This window comes from Colletotrichum godetiae (assembly GCF_030913485.1).
Source record: "Colletotrichum godetiae strain CBS 193.32 chromosome Unknown BDP55scaffold_23, whole genome shotgun sequence".
NCBI lineage: Eukaryota > Fungi > Ascomycota > Sordariomycetes > Glomerellales > Glomerellaceae > Colletotrichum > Colletotrichum godetiae.
The window spans coordinates 200,518-219,895 of NW_026851271.1; the positions used below are offsets into that span (position 1 = coordinate 200,518).

The 19,378-nt window shown below is 52.9% G+C and overlaps 7 protein-coding genes and 1 non-coding gene across 8 annotated transcripts; 4 read left to right on the forward strand and 4 right to left on the reverse strand.

Annotated features, from left to right (window-relative positions):
* Positions 1 to 17: 17 nt before the first annotated feature.
* On the reverse strand, positions 18 to 2,001 carry BDP55DRAFT_553396 (GMC oxidoreductase; the record flags this gene model as incomplete). The annotated part of the gene is made up of 2 exons (XM_060569285.1): positions 18 to 1,739; positions 1,900 to 2,001. The coding sequence occupies 2 exons, from the start codon at positions 1,999 to 2,001 to the stop codon at positions 18 to 20; spliced, it is 1,824 nt and encodes a 607-aa protein (XP_060428926.1).
* Positions 2,002 to 3,056: 1,055 nt separating this feature from the next.
* On the forward strand, positions 3,057 to 4,156 carry BDP55DRAFT_665371 (uncharacterized protein). The gene has a single exon (XM_060575029.1). It carries the CDS (start codon positions 3,335 to 3,337, stop codon positions 4,022 to 4,024), a length of 690 nt encoding a protein of 229 aa, XP_060428927.1. The 5' UTR covers positions 3,057 to 3,334; the 3' UTR covers positions 4,025 to 4,156.
* A 382-nt stretch (positions 4,157 to 4,538) lies between these two features.
* On the forward strand, positions 4,539 to 6,264 carry BDP55DRAFT_164098 (uncharacterized protein). Its single transcript, XM_060565714.1, has 4 exons — positions 4,539 to 5,230; positions 5,292 to 5,409; positions 5,466 to 5,527; positions 5,582 to 6,264. Exons 1-4 carry the CDS (start codon positions 4,687 to 4,689, stop codon positions 5,974 to 5,976), a joined length of 1,119 nt encoding a protein of 372 aa, XP_060428928.1. The 5' UTR covers positions 4,539 to 4,686; the 3' UTR covers positions 5,977 to 6,264.
* Positions 6,265 to 7,947: 1,683 nt separating this feature from the next.
* BDP55DRAFT_t196 lies at positions 7,948 to 8,028 on the reverse strand. Its single transcript has one exon. It is a non-coding gene; the product is annotated as a tRNA-Gly (tRNA).
* A 903-nt stretch (positions 8,029 to 8,931) lies between these two features.
* BDP55DRAFT_694317 (C6 zinc finger domain-containing protein) lies at positions 8,932 to 10,769 on the forward strand (the record flags this gene model as incomplete). Its single annotated transcript, XM_060577341.1, has 5 exons — positions 8,932 to 8,988; positions 9,100 to 9,382; positions 9,476 to 9,786; positions 9,881 to 10,017; positions 10,082 to 10,769. 5 exons carry the CDS (start codon positions 8,932 to 8,934, stop codon positions 10,767 to 10,769), a joined length of 1,476 nt encoding a protein of 491 aa, XP_060428929.1.
* A 67-nt stretch (positions 10,770 to 10,836) lies between these two features.
* Positions 10,837 to 13,597, reverse strand: BDP55DRAFT_164191 (uncharacterized protein). Its single transcript, XM_060565716.1, has 2 exons — positions 12,887 to 13,597; positions 10,837 to 12,820 (listed from the first exon to the last, which is right to left on the reverse strand). Exons 1-2 carry the CDS (start codon positions 13,358 to 13,360, stop codon positions 10,904 to 10,906), a joined length of 2,391 nt encoding a protein of 796 aa, XP_060428930.1. The 5' UTR covers positions 13,361 to 13,597; the 3' UTR covers positions 10,837 to 10,903.
* Positions 13,598 to 13,933: 336 nt separating this feature from the next.
* BDP55DRAFT_553526 (CAP domain-containing protein) lies at positions 13,934 to 14,641 on the reverse strand (the record flags this gene model as incomplete). Its single annotated transcript, XM_060569301.1, has 2 exons — positions 13,934 to 14,040; positions 14,095 to 14,641. 2 exons carry the CDS (start codon positions 14,639 to 14,641, stop codon positions 13,934 to 13,936), a joined length of 654 nt encoding a protein of 217 aa, XP_060428931.1.
* Positions 14,642 to 17,046: 2,405 nt separating this feature from the next.
* On the forward strand, positions 17,047 to 19,328 carry BDP55DRAFT_164132 (beta-tubulin 1). Its single transcript, XM_060565715.1, has 7 exons — positions 17,047 to 17,257; positions 17,334 to 17,357; positions 17,431 to 17,456; positions 17,537 to 17,578; positions 17,649 to 17,703; positions 17,803 to 18,587; positions 18,639 to 19,328. Exons 1-7 carry the CDS (start codon positions 17,246 to 17,248, stop codon positions 19,030 to 19,032), a joined length of 1,338 nt encoding a protein of 445 aa, XP_060428932.1. The 5' UTR covers positions 17,047 to 17,245; the 3' UTR covers positions 19,033 to 19,328.
* The last annotated feature ends 50 nt before the right edge of the window (positions 19,329 to 19,378 follow it).

Below are 19,378 nucleotides of genomic sequence, written 5' to 3' on the forward strand. Positions count from 1 at the left end.
TGGCCTCAAGATCAGTACTAAGCATCTGCAATAATGCGCTCGGCCGCAATCTCCGCGATGCCATAGATAGCAGTCTGTACATGCGCAGAAATGAGAAGAGGGATGACACTAGCATCGACCACGCGCAGATTGGAAGTTCCATACACCTTCAGGTCGCTGTCGACAACACCGCCATCCTCCTTCGGTAGCATGGAGCAGGTTCCAACGGGGTGAAAGATGCTCAATGTCGTGTTGAGGGCAAATTGCTTCCATTGCTCGTCGGTCTGGACAACATCCAGCCCAGGTTCGTACTCATTGTCCCAAATGGATCTCATGGGTTCAGTGGTGGCAATCTTGCGGCAGTACTTGATTGCTTGAATTGCCGCCTCGAGATCGTGTTCGTGCGCAAAGTAGTTCGGGTTGATGATGGGCTTTCCTGTGGTATTGACGGGGTTGATGTGGATGTTACCTCGGCTCATGGGGTGCATGATTGCGGCGATGAGGGTGACGAATCCTTCGCCGAAGAGAGGTGAGGTTGATACGGGGTAGCCCTTGACGCCGGTGTAGCCATCCGAGAAGATGACTTCGAGCTGGGGGATGGAAGGGTCGGTCATGAATTCTAGCTTCTTCTGGTCGACGACGCTGGGGTCTTCGCCGGCGGCTTCCTTGGCGAGGGAAACCAGACGCGAGTCGTTGCCGATGGCTTGTGCCCAAGTCGTGAAGGTGTAGCCGCTGCCGGTGTAGTCGTAGAGCGAGACTTGTCCGGCATTCCAGAGGGCCAGCTGTTCCGCAGCGTAGGTGGCGTTGCTGCGGAGGATGTCGAAGGAGGTGTAGTTATCCTTGAGCTGATAGGAGCTTTGGATGCGAAGATGGTCCTGTAGATTCTCACCGACGCCGGGGAGGTCAATAATTTGGGCGATGCCAGAGGCGTTGAGGACCGAGGATTGGCCAATACCAGACAATTCTAACAAACCCGAACTTTGGATGGAGCCAGCAGATAGGATTACCTCCTTCTGGGCTGAGATGATGGTTCCGTCTGAAAGGGTGACGCCCGTGGCCGTTCGAAGCGTCGAGTTACTTGCTGCCTTTTCGAGGTTGACTTTGACAACCATAGTATCGGACAGGATTTCCAAGTTCGATCCGGCAATGGGAACATAAGCGTTGACGCTGTAAGACCTATTGTAATGAGTCGGATCAATGCTGCTGGGTTGATACATTACACCGAGAGGGTCTCCGCCGAGCGACTCCAAGTTGCTCTCGATGCCGAGGGCGTTCATCGTCGGAATCCATGTCTTCTGATGCTCGGGAATGATGCGGTTGATGACAGCCTTGACAGGACCGCTATCACCGACGCCCTCGGAGCCGTACGTATCGGTATTGATGCCAGTAAAGTTCTCCGATTTCTTCATGGCGGCAATCATCGTCTCCCAATTCCATCCCGGGTTGCCGAGAGCCTCCCAGCTGTCATACTCGGCCACGGCAGCCCTGTCGTACGACATGAGGTTGAGGGCGGAGCTGCCGCCGAGGACCTTGCCTCGGTTGACCGTGAAAGTTCGGCTATTGACGTTGGTCTGCGGCACGGTGGTGAAGTTCCAGTCGTATTTTGTGGCTAGAGTCGAGCCCTTCATGCCGGGAACGTTGATTTTAGGCTCATCCCATACCGTGGGTCCCGCCTCGATGAGGAGGATCTTAGAGGCAGGGAGTCCCTCGCTGAGACGGGCCGCCACGGCTACTCCAGCGGTGCCACCACCGACGACGATCTGGGGTGAAAGATAATGTGTTAGTGTATCAGGTAATTCCCCTCCCCGGGCCGCATCAAACGTAAAATACTAAGAAAGGGCACAAGCGAATAGGTACAACAGAAGGGCACCGTAAACGAAGCAACGCAAACGTCCGAGAGCAGAGCTGAGCACAACTTACATAATCGTAGGTATCCTCATAGGGCTGTGACGAAGAGGAGGAAGAAGCGGCACCCAAAACAAGAGCCGCGGAGGCGAGGGCGAAAGTCGACTTGACAAGCATGGCTAAGACGTGCAGCGATCTTTCCCAAACGTTCTAGAAATAAAGTTTAGGAACCCACGGCTCGGCGATCTGGGAATGCGCTTCTGCTAGTCTGCTAGATCAAAAGAGAAACAAACGCACGAGCTTTCAAAACCAATACGCGTGATATCTGCACGTCAGGTCCAGGTTTGGGGAACCTCGTCAATGGCACCAAACGACACAAAGTGGAGGGCGTGCTGTGGCGTGCCTTGTTCCATGCGACAGCAGGATCGTCTACCTTTTTGTATGCAGCCCCCAAATTGCCTCAAGTAAAAATCGAATGTCAATAATGCGGTTATTAATCCCCTTACAAGCCTCTTAGCAAGTTAGCAGGGCCTCTTATCCATAGTCCAAGAGAACGGCGCCAGTTATCAGACACGCGTCCCAAAGAAATATCCTTGCTCTCCGCCCCAGGTCGCCCGTCCTCTAAGCTCCGGAGGGACGGGAACATGATGGTAGCATAGTGGGGTGCCGAGAATCTTCATCTGCTATAGCCTATCCGTAAGTACCGCTGAAGAAGTCCCGGGAGAAGAGGAGATGGTGGCGACGACGTGGTCGTATCACACGGCAGCGTAAGCACTTATAAATGCGCGCGTAAGCTACCAGCGCGCCGGTCCAACAACACGACTTGTTGGACAGCCGCCGACTGTCTACCCCGACTATTAGACGAGAGGGGAAAAGAAAATGGATGACGAGGGAACGTCAGACACTTATGCAGGTTCGGTTGCGTTCTGGTCTACCAGAGACGAAAGGCACAGCAAACCCCCTTCCTGCGCCGCAAAGCAACATCAAGCGTCCCACGGTTCAACGTGTTCGCAAACGGGGATGGCTGTGTACCCGGGCGAATGTTACCGTGCCATCAACGTGCCTATCCGGAAAAGAGCCGTTGACGACTGCGGAGCTGCGCCGGCCGGTCGTTCTCCGGGGTCAGGTTCATGACTCAAGGATATGCCTGTCAGACCCGTTTGGACAAGTTGACGTGACCATGTCTGAGCAAATCATGCGTCTTGGTCGGTTATGAACAATTCCACAATAACTCCACGTCTCTTGATGCATTGACAGGTTGAACGGCGTTTCCCGACCCTTCCCCGTCTCCCCGTTTCTCTCTCTCTCCCGAGTTTTGCCTCCGGGCCATCAAAGGCTACGATCCTCTTTGATATCTTTGTTCAGAAAGCTCGTCCCTCGTTGCGCAGCCTGCTTACGGAGTTCCCAGGATACCCCTGAGAGTCGTGCCATTCCCTCCATTAATTAAACTCGGGCACCACCCTCTGCACGACCGAAACTCTCGCCAGCGTGCCCCTCGCCTTCGAGCGGGATGAGCAGAAAAGCTCCCGCGCGCCGCTCGGCTACCCGTTATGCTTTCTGGTCTGTGTCCGAATCTGTCTCATGGCCACCAACTACATGTCTTGTCTGCGTAGACATGTCGAGAGACAAGGAGGGGAAAGATGGGATGGAAAAGTCAAAAAGTCAAAGTAGGAAGACGATCGTCATCAAATTACTCCATCTGCTCAGCGCTGCTGCAGGTGTTTGCTTGGTAATTATTGGCAAAAAAAAACTCCACAGGTGTGTAAATCATCTTTACCCCTTAGGAGACCTGCGGCACATTGCGCAACATCCCACAGCCTGTCAGATGCGCAGGCACTGCAGGTCGCAGCATGAGAAGAATCCACACATGTCCAAGGGTCTACTTGATCCCTCCCTCGAGTGCAGCGTGCCCCCGTCAACGACCAACAGAGATACGCAGGGGAACGGAGGCCGCTCAAACTCAATTTGTATCCAAGCAACCAGAGAGGAGTTCGCAGAGGCTGGGCGGGTATCGAGGAAGGAGAGAAGAGGAGGATCCTCGTCCAACCCGTGCTTCCACAATACGAGACTCCCAGTCATTCTCGGACAAGACCCTTCTTCTTTGGGGAAGGGGGTCCCTCGTCTTTGCCATGCGAGACACAACGATCCCTCAAATGGGCGTATCCCACGATATCCGTGGTTGAGAGGATCAAGGTCTTAGACATTTGCGTTTAGCTCCCGTCGGTTGGCATGCAACCTCTCGCTCGGGGCAACGAAACAAAATATCAATTGCCTATTAACTTGGAAGAATCGAACCAAAGGCTGGGCAATCTTGCATCTTACCAACCAACACAACACCACCTCGGCGTTGTCGGCGTCCAAGGCATCAAATCATTGCCATTTACCACCCTCCTCCCGACACAACCGCGGGATGGGTAGATTGGGTCTCGCCCATCTGAGACATATGCGCCGTGGTGCCTTGACCTCCTTGCATCTCATATTTCCTCCGTCCGCGCATGCAGGGCTAGCTACTGCGGAATTGCATGCAGCTTGTCCTCCTCCTTCTCAGCTTCGTCGCAGCTCTTAAGACGACCAACGCTCCCTTTTCCCGCTCAAGGCCCAAGGGCGTCAAGTGGGACGTTTAAAAAGTCCGGGGGTAAACGAGCTGCCATCCAAAAGCAGATCTTGGCGATCGTCCTGGTCTTTGCCTTGTGCAGAGACTATCCCGTGGGTTGATTACCCGCTGGCCCTCTTCTTCTCTCCCATACATTTACCCAGCACATGGCCTGGTATTATCTGGCGCGTTGCACCCTCGTTCCTTGTCCTGGCGTCTTCTTCCACGCTACCCAGGCTTGAGTCCACCAAACTCACACATTGGCACTCATGATGGCGCCAGTCACCCCTCCGAATCCGCTACCGCCGGACGAGAACGTTAACCCAATCCTCCTTGGTGTCTCCGGCGTGCTAATATTCTTCGTCGTCTTCACAACTTCGATTCGCCTCTACGTTCGGTTTTCATTACGGCATCTGGGATGGGACGACTATCTTATGGGCATCGTCGCCAGTCTCGGCATCGTCAGATATGGCGTTCAGTGCGCGCAAGGGAACACGGGTAACGGGAAGCACCGATGGTACATTTCGACTGAAGAATACGTTAACAACAACATGCTTGGATGGTTCGCGCAAATCCTCCTATTCGCCAGTATCTGCTTGCTTAAGTGCTCCATCATGCTATTGCTGCTACGCATCAAAGACTCCAGCAGGCTTAAATACTTCCTGTGGTCCGTTATGGCTGGTCTGGTCATCACCAACTTTGGGGTCATTATCATCCTGCTCGCCGAATGCGATCCCGTCAACGCGTACTGGACTGGAAATGGAGTGTGCTGGGAGGCCAAGATTCGGATATACTCGATTTACTTGACCATCTGTAAGTTAAGGACAGGAACGTACGACATTGTTGACTTGCGACTGATACAAACCCTCCTTAGCATACTCCGTTGCGACAGACCTATTATGTTCCCTGTTGCCTCTAGTCGTAGTCTGGCAAGTCCGCATACCACTATCGACCAAGCTTTCGGTTGGGGCACTGATGAGTCTCGGTTTGATGTTAGCAAGCCTCTCCGACCCCGAGCCCGGACTAGTATACTGACATTAGCTTACAGTGCAACTGGCTTTGGTATCGCTAGAGCATCCTCTCTAGGCCTGGTAACAAACGACTTGAGTTGTAAGGACATTTCTCGGATGATGGTCCCAAGAGCCTAGCTAACATGATCCTCAGACGTCTATGCAGTAACCGCAATCTGGTCTAACCTTGAACTTTACATTGGAATCATTGCTGGAAACCTGGCTCTCTCCAGATCCCTCTGGTTCTACTTCTTTGGAGAAAAGCAACTTCCTAGCTCCCACCCCTCAGGGTACGGGAATTCCTCACATCGGTCTCGATCCGCATACAACAACGGCAGCAGATTACACGGCGACAATGGCGGCAACACCGACACATTCATCCGCTCGGAGCGCAGGCCCTCCATATCAAAGAGCGATCACAGCGATATCCCACTTGAACCGGGTATTCAGAAGCGAACAGAATTCTGGATCTCGGAAGAGGACGTCGACAGCAGCGATAGTCATGATGCGGCAGCGATAAGAAGAACGACACGGCAGGCGTCATTATGAGAGGCAGTGTGCATTGGCAAACAATGACACAGACAAAGTACACGCAGCCCGGAGTGGGCTTACTTACGCATTTACGGTGTTGATGGGGAAAGAGGAGCCTCTTGAAAGCGTCGTCAGATACCCCGGCAGGGAAGACCACAGTGGGCGCGTGAACTCGTATCATACGCACGATCATGATTCATGAAGTTACCGCCGGCTTCCCTGCCCTGCGATTGTTGCTTTTTACGCGTATCGTTGTACAGTGACTTATACAAAGTACGATAGGATATGAGATAACGAATTTTCAAACGCCAACAAATTAGCAGTGACGTACATGTTTCTTTGCCTTTTTTTCTTTCAAGTCAGATGTAGTGATAGACCAGATGGCGAGCAGACTCGGACCCGAAGTCTTGGCCGCGGAATTTTGGCTGGATTACCGTTGCCTCCAGTCAAAGCGCGCACGCATATATCCGCAATGCGACGCAAAACGACTTGCGTAATTTAAAAGTCCCATCATCCCAGTCTGTTTTAATCGGGGCGAGTGGGTTTGTCGGCGGCTTTGCACTCAGCCCCTCGGTGATTTCGACCTTCTAGATGCTGGCGAGCCGCCCGTGGCTTGCAGCGGCTGGTATCACGGCTCTTCCGGTAGGATTGCTGAGTCTGCACGACGTGCCTGGGGGCTAACAAGCTATCCCGTTTGAAGACTGCTATTCCAATAAACACTCTTCTCGGACTCCTAGGCGGTCTTTGACTCTGGGGGAGCTCGGGAGTGAGGAAAGAGAATACCCCCCGCCTTACCGGTCGACGACTTACAAGGATCCAAGGGGCTAGAGCAGGGCTGCAAGGGACAAGGTTCATGTCGGACTTTGCAACAGAGCACGGTCCTCGCAGACTTGGTCAAAATCGGCTCTTGGGGATCACTGATTGGGATGATGAAGTGGTGAGGTCCGAGGAGTCGAGGGCTGATCTCCTGGAACTGGAGGAAGTGGTGACCAGCTAGGCGCGCGGAGAGACTAATGGATGGGGGGCAGGCAGAGTCCAGATATTCAGAGTTCGTCTCAACTTCGAATATGCTCCAGCCTCAAGGCCTTTGCACACCCTCGGTGGTAGCCGGTTATTTAGCAACGATGAGTAAATGATTACCTACCTTTCGCCCCGCGTTCACTCGTTGTGGTTGCACCGGTGCGGCCTTGAACATGAATCCAAAGTCTAATCGACGGATAGCCAAGGCACATAAAACCTTCAACGTCGTTTGTGCCTGGCGGTGTAGTTTCGGACGGTCTTTCTCTTTCAGTCACAAATTTGAGAAATGAGCGTGCCTACAAACTTAGGCGAGTTTTCACCTCATTCATCGGTTGGTTGCTGGACAAAACTCCGACTCCGACATTTCGGGCTACCGATGCAACGCACCAAGTTCAAAGGGTCGCGATCAGAACTTCTGTTGGATCAAATATTGGACCCTCTGGACGCTGTTTGCGACGCGTAGAGGTCAGCTTGCTGTTTCTACAACACGAGTCTGCTCGCAGATGAAACCTTTGAGTCTGGCGTGGCTCACAGCAATTGACTTCCGTCTCTCAGACGGTCCCGTGACAGCACAGGAAGCTAGCTATCGAGGATCATTTGGCTTGACGAACAACACAGAGAACTGATACCGAGGGATTGAAGCCTTTCGCCACTATCGTCTTATCTAACGTCTGAAGTACGGAAACCGAGATGGTAGTCAATCAAGCCTGTCATTTTAGAACGAGCACATGTCCGATTGACGTAGCGAGTTCATACATCGTCTCCTCATGAGATGCCTCATACTGGTTCGCTGGTAATCTACCCCAGCAGATGGATTATCCGTGTTATATTCTGGCCAACTGTGATTATTTCCCGCGAACTGCCCCAACTTTTCGCCCACAAGGCTGTGACAAGACGCGACAAATAAGTCATCTTGTCTGACCATAAAAGAAAAAGAAAGCAAAAAAGAAAGCCTGGATGTCAAAAGATTGCGTCGAGGGGGAATCGAACCCCCGGCTCCCCGACGCTGCTGGATGGCAACGGAGAATTTTACCACTAAACCATCGACGCTTGTGGCTCGGAATTAGGTACTCCCGTTTTCCGATATTCGATCAACTGACTTGCGCAACTATTAACTATTTTTTAGCAAGTCAGTTCCAGGAGAGCTCCTTTTACGGTTCTCGAGGAAGTTAAATGCTCGACGATTTTGAAAGTAGACAATCTAATCCAGATTATATACTTTGATTTGTCCTCTACTGATTCCAATTACCTCTTCGAAAACCTTGATCTGGTTTTGATGAGTTTCATTGGTTTTGAATGCTGTGACATAAGAGTAAGAGAGCAAACAGGGTCAAGGAATTCTGTCAAGCTTACGCACCAATAAATTCGCATCGTCGCCACCGACGTGAGATGAATCATCTTTAAAGTCTTCTAACTTATCATGGTCCAACGCCCGTAGCAAGGTTCATTTGGCTGTGTACGATGCACATCTCCTCAGCCCCCGTGGCGCCATTGGTTAAACATCCGATCTCTTTTTTACAGTAATTTGCTCTTGTTCACACTCGCTATCGGACGGGAATAGGTAAGAAGCCATGTAAGCCATCCAATGAAGTCGTCAGACAACTCCATTCGTACACAGCTCGCCTATCATCCCCTCTCTGGTAGGGCTGTCTTGCTGACGCGCTAGAGACGTGATGATCTCGAAGGAATGCCCCGTACTTTACCGGATTAGGCTATCCAAGTGGCCAAGACATGCACTGCGCCCCCTACTCGTCGTCGCCGACTAGGTAACCGTAGCTGACCGACAGGCAGCTCCAACTCAACTCCTCACTACATGTATTAAACTCGACCCGAGCCAGCGGGTTGCAGGATTTATGTGCCATCCCGTCACTCCGTCTACTTCCAATAGCCCGAAACGTAAAGCCGTTCGGTGCACCGTTGAGACGGGAAACTCCCCAGTCCCCAAAACAGACGATGACTTCCACTTCTAGAAAGCTGGCGCTCGCAGTGGGTGCACCGCCGCAGGCACAGGTACAGACACAAACGCAGACAGAGCCCAGCAATGCGAGGAGACAATGCTGGGAATGTCAACGGCGTCGATTAGTCTGCGACTCGGCACGTCCCGTCTGCGTAAAGTGCAAGACTAGCGGCGTCGTGTGTCCCGGGTACGAGGACAAGAAGCCATTGATATGGCTTGCCCCTGGCAAGGTTAAGACCCGGACGTGGAAACGGAAGAGCCCTCCTGCCAACAAGAAGAACGACAAGGTCTCATCAAAGGACGGTACCAAAGGGCAAACCGAGTCGGAGATCGCAAAGGCTCTTAGATCCGACGTATCGGGTACTCGCTTGGACCGCACTGTGCACATCTTTCCCGGTTATGAGTTGAGAGATGAGACTTGTGACATTATTGAGGCTACACTCTATTGTAAGTTACCAGCCCACCTTAGTGGCCCAACTGAGCCGGGGCTTTGCCTTGTTTGAGAGACCACACAACTGATGGAGGCTCAATCCGCAACAGGGAACGATCAGGTCTACCCATTCTTCGCAGCGAATCAGTTGACCAACAGCCCGTGGCTTGTACCTGTGACGTACGTACAATACATGGGAGTCCCCATCCAACACGCTCTCGTTGCGATGGCCATCGACCACCGCATGCTGCGCTTGTCCAAGAAGAAAAACGACATGTACCAAGCAGAAGTTCGAGCCCGCTTCCATCAGCATCGATGTACGGCAATCCAGGCCTTGAATGAAGAGGTTAGCCACCGTAATGAAAAGAGAAGAATCTCTGACTACACGATGGCAGCGGTCATTGTATTCTTATACGCAGATGTGTGTATCCTGGCCCCCTTCCATTTCACGCCTTCTCCTTTCCTAAACTCCCTCGCTTGCTGGGAAACATTAAGCCTAATCTGTCGGAGTACAGCTCATGGGATCAGTAACGGCCGACAACTGGAGGCACCATCTCAACGGTTTCATGGCCATCATCGAGATGCGCGGTGGCTTGAGAAGTGTTTGCGACGCCGCGGCGGGCTACAAGACTGTGATCCTGTTCTGCAAGATGTAAGCATCTCGGTCAGTGACCCGTCTTGTAGGTGCAGATCACTGATGACACGCACTCCCACAGCATCGAGAATATGGCAAACACAACCAGCCCCGCATACGACCTAGTGTCACCCCTGCTCAATTTCAAGATGAGAGACCTCATCCAGGAAGTCTACGAAACAGGATACTACCCCTTCCTCCCCTGTCCTGTAGAACTTTTCATCGACGTCATCTGCATCAATCGCCTTAGATACCTCGCAACGCAGCCAGAGTCATCAGATACGCTCGACTCCCTCCAGACCGAGGCCGAAGACCTCCTTGAGCGCATCATAGACTTCTCCCCCGAAAGTTGGTCGTCCGCCAAGACCGAATCGCAAGACGACTTCCTGACAATGGCGCAGGTGTACCAGTCCGCCGTCGTAGTCTTTGCCATCGCATCCCTCCAGAGCGTTTGTGTGATACCCGCTTCCGCGGGCTGGCGGGCCGTGAAGACGATACATGGCAGCAAGCTCATGACCCTGCTCGAGAAGGCCGCCGGGTCCCAGGTCCTAAGGAGCTGCGTCATGTGGCCGATGATTGTTGCTGGGTTCGATGCTAAAATGGGAAGCGCGGCGGCGAGGTCGTTTATTTCTAAGCGTTTGGCTGATGAAAGTGTACATCTGGGTGCGTATTTGCCCCTGGCGACAAAAGATATTCTGGAGAAGTTTTGGTCGTCTGGGAAGAAGAATTGGGAAGAGTGTTTCGATACCCCGTATGCTCTAGTTACTTGATCATGATGATGTTAGAGTCCTGTCGATAGAAGGAATATGCTTCTGTTCAACAGAGTCGACTCTTGTATTTCGTCAGTCGATTCACTTGCCTCGTATCCTATTCCTACTTCACGTGAAGTAAAATGGTAATGGGATTACGGTACGCTTCCTCCGCTAAACTCATCGCCGCCTTCGAAACCTCTGATCATGCTGTCAAAGAAGGCCGCATCAACTCCCTGAAAAGGCCAATCCTCCAGACCAGCGGCAATTCCATTGCCCAGTAGCCTAGGATTCCCGAGTTCGAAGAGCCATCTTGGATCCACATCGGGGTCGAGCTGTAAGTTCTCACCACCCTGGCCACTCGAGTTTGGGATGAAAGCAGCCTCTTCACCTGGGCACAACCCTGCTGGAGGACCTCCGACAAAGGGAGTCGCGACATTGAGGTTTCCCGGAATACGGCTTTCCGGAACCATTCCGTGCTGAGCACGGCTGACAGGCATCCAAGGCTCCCGAGAAGGGGGAGCATCTGGAGAGATAATGACGGTACCATAACACGGAATCTTGAGCTGCAGCACATTCCTAGCATCACCTGTGCTCCGCTCATCGCCCGCACCACCACATGAAGCCGAAGCTGGGGTCGGCGCCGAACTTAAACTCGCAGTAAACGTCGAACCCCCGGCAGCATCAGCCTCGATCGCAAGCAGGCTCTTCAAGACATCTGCGCTCTTCATTGACAGCATATCCGTGTTCTTGGAGCTCCCGTCACGCATATGCTCCAACGTCTGCTCGACCTTGTCGCGGTCCGTGTGCCTCTGGTGCGCGAGGATATCCTTCCCCCTATCGCGCCTTCGGGCGTCAATGTGTGCGAGCATAAGCGTCATAGCAGCGATGAGGGCAAAGAAGTCGGCGGCATCGGGGATGCTACATATCCCTTCCGGATTACGGATCGCGATGAACCTAGAAAGAACTTCTCTGCTCGCGTCAACGCAGGCCATTCTGCTGCTGCTGGCTGCGCCGTTCTTGGAGTGGCGGAGCATGAAGGGGAGGTGGAGCTCGATGATAAGGAAGAAGTGAAAGAGCTGGTTGGCGAGATTGAGGCTGTTGCGGACGATCGGCATAGGGTCCTTGTGCCGCTTGGTGAAGTTTGGAATCGTCCACCAGCGCGACGGCATCGTCGTGGCGATTACTTGAAGCTCTTGGTCCAGTGCGTGAGTAGTATCCATGTCGAATAAGTATGACCCCGACTCATTTCGTTGGATGATCTTGGCGGCGATGGCGGAATGAACTTGTTCGAGTCTGTCAATGTGGTGGCTGTTGACGTACATCTGCGTCTTCTCGTCATTAACGACTTTTGCATCGTGGGTGCTGCTGGGAAGTCCTAGAAGTAGGCAGATGAAGCGCTCCAGGTATACCAGACGAAACCACACGAAGCCAGGTACAGCCGTCGAATTCGAATCTACAGTCTCAATAGTGGCCGGGTCGTGTGGGCGGTGAAGCCCCATCAATTGAGCAACAGTTATCGCGCGACGGCAGGTCAACAGTGATAATCTGGGATTGCCTCCGTTGGCATGATAAACAGTTTGCAAAATGAGACATTCGAGACCGTCGAGCGTGCCCAATAGTACGTTGTTCTCGCACACCACAGAAATAGCTGTTTCTGCCAGCCTGTCAACGATGCGATAGGTTTCTTCGGACGCAATCTCTCCGGCATGAGTCGGAACTCGTTGAAGCATCGTGCCCAACATGAGCATCTTTTTGGCCAGGAGGGTGGGGTGCATTGGTGTTCTGAGTGATTCCATAAAGTGCTCGACAGACTCTGGCTTAAGCTTCTCCAAAAGGCAGTGGGGTGTAAACATCAGCTGAAAGACGATGTCAGCTTCAGAGTAGAGCTTGTAAATGACCCGGCAATCTTCTAGGGCGGGAATGGCAGCGGAGAGCTGCCTGGTGTAGGCCGTGAGCTTGGCATTGACTGTTGGGCGAACTGTCGCGGTGGTCTCATAGTGAGTGGTGACTTGCGGTCGTGATGAGCCTTCAATTGATTGTGCATCGTTGTTCTCCTGTTGCGATTGAATCTTTATCAATGAGTAGGTAGGTGTTCGTCAGTAATTAGTTCTTTCGGATGCTCAAGCTGATCCTACCGTTGATGAGTCTGCATTCCGAGTCGGTGAAGGGCTGCCGACGGCTTCAGAACCCGCTTCAGTGGCCGGGCCTATGGCGGCCGATTCTTCACCTCCAGGGCTACAGCTCCCTCCTATCTTCTCCTGCGGAGAACTAGGCATGGGGACATCAAGATCATCCACTCGGTGGTATAACTGCTCGACCAGTCGCTCAACCCGATTCAGCCGGTCCCCGAGGCTGCCCACCGGAGCCGGAGCTGTCTGGGCATCCTCTTCGGGGAACTCTTGACTTACACAAGGCGTTCCCTTCTGCCAACACGTTTTACACGTATCCCGAAGTCCGTTATCGTCAAAGATGCAACGAATCTTGCGTCTCCGGCATTCCCAGCAGCTCTTGGTGCCCCTGCGGACGAAGCGGCGCTTGGCGGCTGCAGCTCGCCGTTCCGAGGCAGCGGTGCGGACGGTGATGGTACCTCGCTCGTCGCCGGCCATCATGTGAGATTGAGACTGGGAGACATTGGTTATGTGTGTGGGTTGTGTACTTTTCGGACGGACGAGAAGTGGAAGTGAGTGTTGTTGAAAGTTGGAGGATGAGTGAGTGCACGTCCGGTTCGTCCGCCGAGTTTCGGACGGGCGTCTTTTGCTAGGTGGGGCAGAGACACTTGGTGAAGATGAGACGGCGTTGCCAAGTCAGAACCTTACCTTGAACCCTTTTCCGGATTCGGCATTTTGTTTTGTTTTGCAAGTTTCGGAGGGTTTGATTGAATGAATGTTTGGTATTGGAGGTCTCTAAACTTTGGTTTCTCTTGAATGATTGAAGAATCTGAACGGAACTGTACAATCTATGTGCAGTGAAATGGCCCAAGACATGCAAATCTTGCCATGAGCATAAGCAACTGAGTGAAGGAGAAGCGGTCTAAATCAAAAAGCCGAGCCGAACCAATAGCGATGATTGACATATCTCAAGTAGCACTGAGAGTCCTTCATTCCTTGCTTAGTAGGGCAAGGAACCGATGCTAGGAGAGGTTAGTCAGGCTTGCGAATATGATCAGAACCAGATGATGGAACTTACATGTTTCCAGCGGGCAAGTAACGTGCGACCACAAAGGTGGTACCGGAGGGGCTGGTGGCCATGGCCAAGCCGACCTGCTTGGTATCCTTCCAGATGGCTTGAGCTGTCAACTTGTTAGTTACATAGTTCTGCATCAATCAAAGACCAAAGTACTTACTGTAGTGGCCATAGTTCAAGTAGTTGGGAGATCCAGTGGTGCGAATAGGCTGGCCATCGTACAGAGGCTTCTCATCCAACCACAGCTGAACACCGTTGGTGAAGTAGGAGTTGGTGCCGCCCGACTGCGAAGCCAAACACTCTCCCTGGCCGCCGGGGTTCTTGTCGTGAACCAGGCTGCCTACAGTCGTCAAGTGATCGGCCCAGACTTGAGCCGACTTGGCCAAATCATCATCCCAGGTCAAGTTGGCGTTGCCAACAGCCGCGCGGTAGATGTTGTGGAGGTCGAGGGCACGCTGCAGGTCGGCGCTCAGAGTCGAGTTAGCAGAGGCAGTGGGTGCGACTGTCGCTGTGGACGAGGTTGATGACGAGGTCGGTGACGCGGTCGTCAAGATGATCGTGGCAAGGGTCGTCGTGGGGGCAGCGAGAGTGGTTGTGTAGGTTGGGAGTCCGGCGGCGCGGAACTTTGGCACCTTGACGATGTTCAACGCCGCGGCTTGAGAGGCCAACAGGCCCAAGGCAAAGGTTGCGCTGGCTGAGAAGTGCATTGTGGTGGCTTGAGATATGGGTATTGGGGCTTCGGATATATCGAAATCACCGGGATCGTTTTGGTGGAAGTAGAGTCGTTAGAAGGAGTGACTGACTGAATGGAAGGATGGTTCCTGCCACTGAGCTGAAGACTGAAGTTGATGATACCCGGGAAAATAGGATTGTTGAGAAACTGAAGAAGAGCAGAAAGGGATGCAATCAAGGAGAGTGTTCCAAGTGGTAGCTTGAAGATGCGAGAGCAAGAAGGAAACCCGGATAGACCAGGGCTTCGAGGATGTAGATATATCTCATTCCATTCTCATTCTTCAGGACTCTCCCTCGGGAGTCGGTACCATGGGGATTGCGCTGTTGCAGTCGAGTCCCGGCAGGTTTACCGCTTTCAGGAACACGGGGCTTTGGGGGAAAACTCCTCAGTTTCTTTGAAGCGCAAGCCACATCCTCCGGTTCATTTAACTTCAAGACACTATGTCTCAGTCTGAAAGAGAACTTACGAACCCCCCTAAACCAGATTCTATCGTCTCCCGCTGGCTAACCAGACTAGATGCCGCTGTCACCGATCGCTTTTGGTAAACGGTCGGGTACTCTGATCGGATTCGAGCAAAGGGTCCAGACCATATCGGTGTCTAGATCTACCCAAGACGTATGAGGGGTTTACTGCAAGAGGCTGAAGGAGACGACGACGACGACGACGACGCTTTCATGCAAACTTTTCCATGAGGCTCCACGGCTGACGGTCGAGTTGAGAGAAGGCTGAGGGGAAGAAGAAAAAGGAAAACAGGCTGCCACTGCCGCCGCCCAGGCCGCCAACACCTTTCATTTTGCCCGTCTGCCCCTGATCACCCAAAACATCTGCATTCCAGATCGTCTTGAGCCCCTCGTCAGTGGCTGGACCACCACTCTCCGTGTCAAAGGTTGCTTGGTAGATGTGCTGAAGCAGGTGCTCGTCGAATGTGAATGATCAGCACTCGTACAGCATGTCTCTGATATCGTTGGCATGTCAGGGGCGCTGACATGTAAACTCTCTTGGGCCGTTGTGCAATGGCAGCGATGCTCGCTTGGCGATAAACTTTTAAGAATGAATAACCTTATCTCTCATTTGCAACTCTTCTCGGCTTTCGCTGCGATGGGCTTGGACGGCAGTCTTCGTCAGAAATCAACAGCCTTCTCCAAGCCACATACATACGCGCTCCCCTGCGTTGGGTTCGCGGCTTCGCGCCGTGACGACGACTTGGCTGTCTGCAGCGAAGCCCACATAGATTCTATGCAGCGTTTGGCCTTTGAGAGGTCGCCGTAATGTGGGAGAGGCCAGATCCGTCAGCAACGACATCGGCATAGTCCGTCGATGCTGCAGACAGCCAAGCTATCGCCGCGACGCGAAACCCAACGCTGCAAATGTATAATCTAGGCCACCAGGGACTCGAGGGAGCGGGGGAGCTGAGTTCTCCGTTCTCCCGGAATTTCCTCAGCTTGTACCGTCCTTGACTTCTTTCATGTTTGGATGATCCCACGTGGGTGCGCGCTGGAATGTTGGCCGAGCTATGTGGGAATTAAACCACGCGCCGAACTCTCTTGGTTCTTCGTCCGCCGAGAGTGAGGGGCAATGAGCACGGACTGGACGGGGAAGGGGAGGGGGACATTCGGACTCAATGATCCGGCTCGTCCGGTCAAGCGGCGGCGGCGGCACCGGTCGGTCGATGGGGTGATGGTGTGACACATGCAGGCAGACACACACCTAGCAACCGTGTATCGTGTATCAACACGGCGACGGAGTGACGGACAAACAACCGGCTTGTTTCGAGGGAGTACAGGCAGCTGAATATCCCAAAGAGCGATTGGCCAGACAGTTGGAACGGCGTCACGGCGTTAGGCAACGCTCTTCAACAAGAACCACGAGTTTGGTGACACCACACCTTGTGAGTCTTGATGATGCGCCTATCGCCGAACATGGAGACTCTTGGAGATTTTGAACACATCCACAAGAGACTTTCAAGTGGCACAAGCGACAGACCAACATTTACCAATCGTTTCTACGGGTCAGGGGCCAAACATGGTCTAGCTTGCGTCTCTCCCGGTGACACCTCCGCGCGAATCGTTGGTTGGGTAGCCAAAGTCCTTTTTTATTTTTATTTTATCTTTATTTCTCAATTTTTCCCTCTTTTTTCCCACACAGATTTCCCTCCAAAAGAGCCCCCTAAAAAGCTCTGACCGCTCACCGTCCGTTCTGTCTTCCCACACCAAGTATGACAGCCCGGGAAGTCAATGTCCATGCCGTGCCAGAGAAACACATGAACCAGGCAGCTATCAAACTCCCAAAAGGCAGCAGTTTAACAAGATGCATGCACCAACATGTGGGGAGTTTCCAGAGTCCAGACCGAGAGTCCACAGCCGGGCCTATCCGGGGCGAACAAGTGCACAGCGCAAGCGAGACGAGCGTGCGATACGGACAGGATAGGGGTTTGTTGTGAAATAAGGAATCCCGCTATAAGATGACCACCTGTCGTGATTTCAACAATTCGATAGCGGGGTAAAAATCTGCGTCCTGCGTCTTGCGTCCTTCACCATCGTAATATACCACAACCCCGTCTTATCCTCGAACCAGCATTATGCGTGAAATTGTGAGTTGCGCGCACATGTGAGAGTACTTTGTTAAAAGTCCCTCTTGATGAACTAACGCTCCGTGATCCACTCTAGATTCACCTCCAGACCGGCCAATGCGTACGTCTCCCCTTGCCTCTGTTCGACGCTCAACGCGTCAAAACGCGCCTTTACTGATGATGAAGCTTTGTAGGGCAACCAAGTCGGAACTGCTTTCTGGTAGGAAGATGCCAATCTCGACATTCGGTTCAACAACAGGAGGACCTTGAAGAACCTGTGATTAACGTTTGCGACAACAGGCAAACCATTCACCCTGAGCATGGCTTGGATCAGGATGGACAGTGAGTCTTTCCAGCTGCTCGACCGCGACGATGCAAGTCTATGAGCATTGTATGTTGACTCGCGTCCCAGGTTCACAGGAACTGATGAGCAACAATCCGAGCGATTGAGTGTCTACTTCACCGAGGTACTACTTTCATGTCACCTGCGCCTCATGATCTCATCAGCGCCTCACCCCCTCCCATGACATCTCACAAGAATCTAACCGCGAACCCACGTAATGTAGGCCGGAAGACAAAAGTATGTCCCCCGCGCCGTCCTCGTCGATCTCGAGCCCGCCACGATGGAGGCGATCCGCTCCGGCCCCCTGGGCAACCTCTTCCGCCCAGACAACATGGTCAACGGTCAATCCGGCGCCGGTAACAACTGGGCAAAGGGTCACTACACCGAAGGCGCCGAGCTCGTCGACTCCGTCCTGGACGTCGTGCGTCGCGAGGCCGAGGGCTGCGACAGCCTTCAAGGGTTCCAAATCACCCACTCGCTCGGTGGCGGCACTGGCTCCGGCATGGGCACCCTTCTCATCGCCAAGGTCCGCGAAGAATTCCCCGATCGTATGATGGCCACCTTCTCCGTCCTACCGTCCGCCAAGGTCTCCGAGGTCGTCGTCGAGCCGTACAATGCCACCCTGTCGATCCACCAGCTCGTTGAAAACTCGGACGAGACGTTCTGTATCGATAACGAGGCGCTGTACGATATCTGCAGACGCACGCTGAAGCAGGCTCACCCTTCGTACGGACACTTGAACAACCTCGTTTCGAGAGTCATGTCCGGCTTGACGACTGGTTTCCGCTTCCCGGGCCAGCTCAACGCCGATCTCCGCAAGTTGGCTGTTAATCTCGTGCCCTTCCCGAGATTGCATTTCTTCACCGTCGGATTCGCACCCCTTACGTCTTCTGCCTCCTTCTCCAACCTCGGTGTCGCCGAGCTCACGCAGCAAATGTTCGACCCCAAGAACGTCATGTTGGCGTCCGACTTTAGAGACGGACGCTTCTTGACTTGCTCAACCATGTTGTAAGTTGCGCTCCCAGCTCTCCCCTTGAGCTACTTCTAACCCCTCGTTAGCCGCGGAAAGGTGTCCATGAAGCAGGTCGAAGACCAAATCCACGCCATCAAGACCAAGAACTCTACCAACTTTGTGGAATGGATTCCCAACAACATTCAGACTGCCCACTGCTCCGTCCCGCCCAAGGGTCTCGACGTTTCATCCACGTTCATCGGCAATTCCACCGCGATTCAGAACAGCTTCCGCAGAATTGGTGACCAATTCAGCGTCATGTTCCGGAGAAAGGCCTTCTTGCACTGGTACACTGGCGAGGGTATGGACGAGATGGAATTCACCGAGGCCGAGTCCAACATGAACGACTTGGTGTCTGAGTACCAACAGTACCAGGATGCGGGCATGGATGACGAGTATGCCGAGGAGTACGAGGATGAGCTTCCCGCTGAGGAGGAATAGAGAGTCAGGTCCCAACATGGCAAGATTATAGCCACGTTGTTGATAGTTCCGATTGGATCCAATGACTGAATGCTATTATCATTTAGCGTCACGATTCACCTTCAAGACATTGGATTACTAATTATACGCGTAATTGTGTTGATTACTTGAGTATGCACGGCATATATAGCTTGTAGCGTTCGATGCGAATAGTGGAATGGTCTCGTACATGTCATTGAGACTAGGTACCTAGACAATGCAGACTCATTACACGCCGCCGTCCAAGCTGCAAAGTCGTCAGACCTGGAGTTCTTTCCGTTTCGTGCATGAGGAATAGGTAACAGGAAGTCCTCTTCCTTTACTTTAC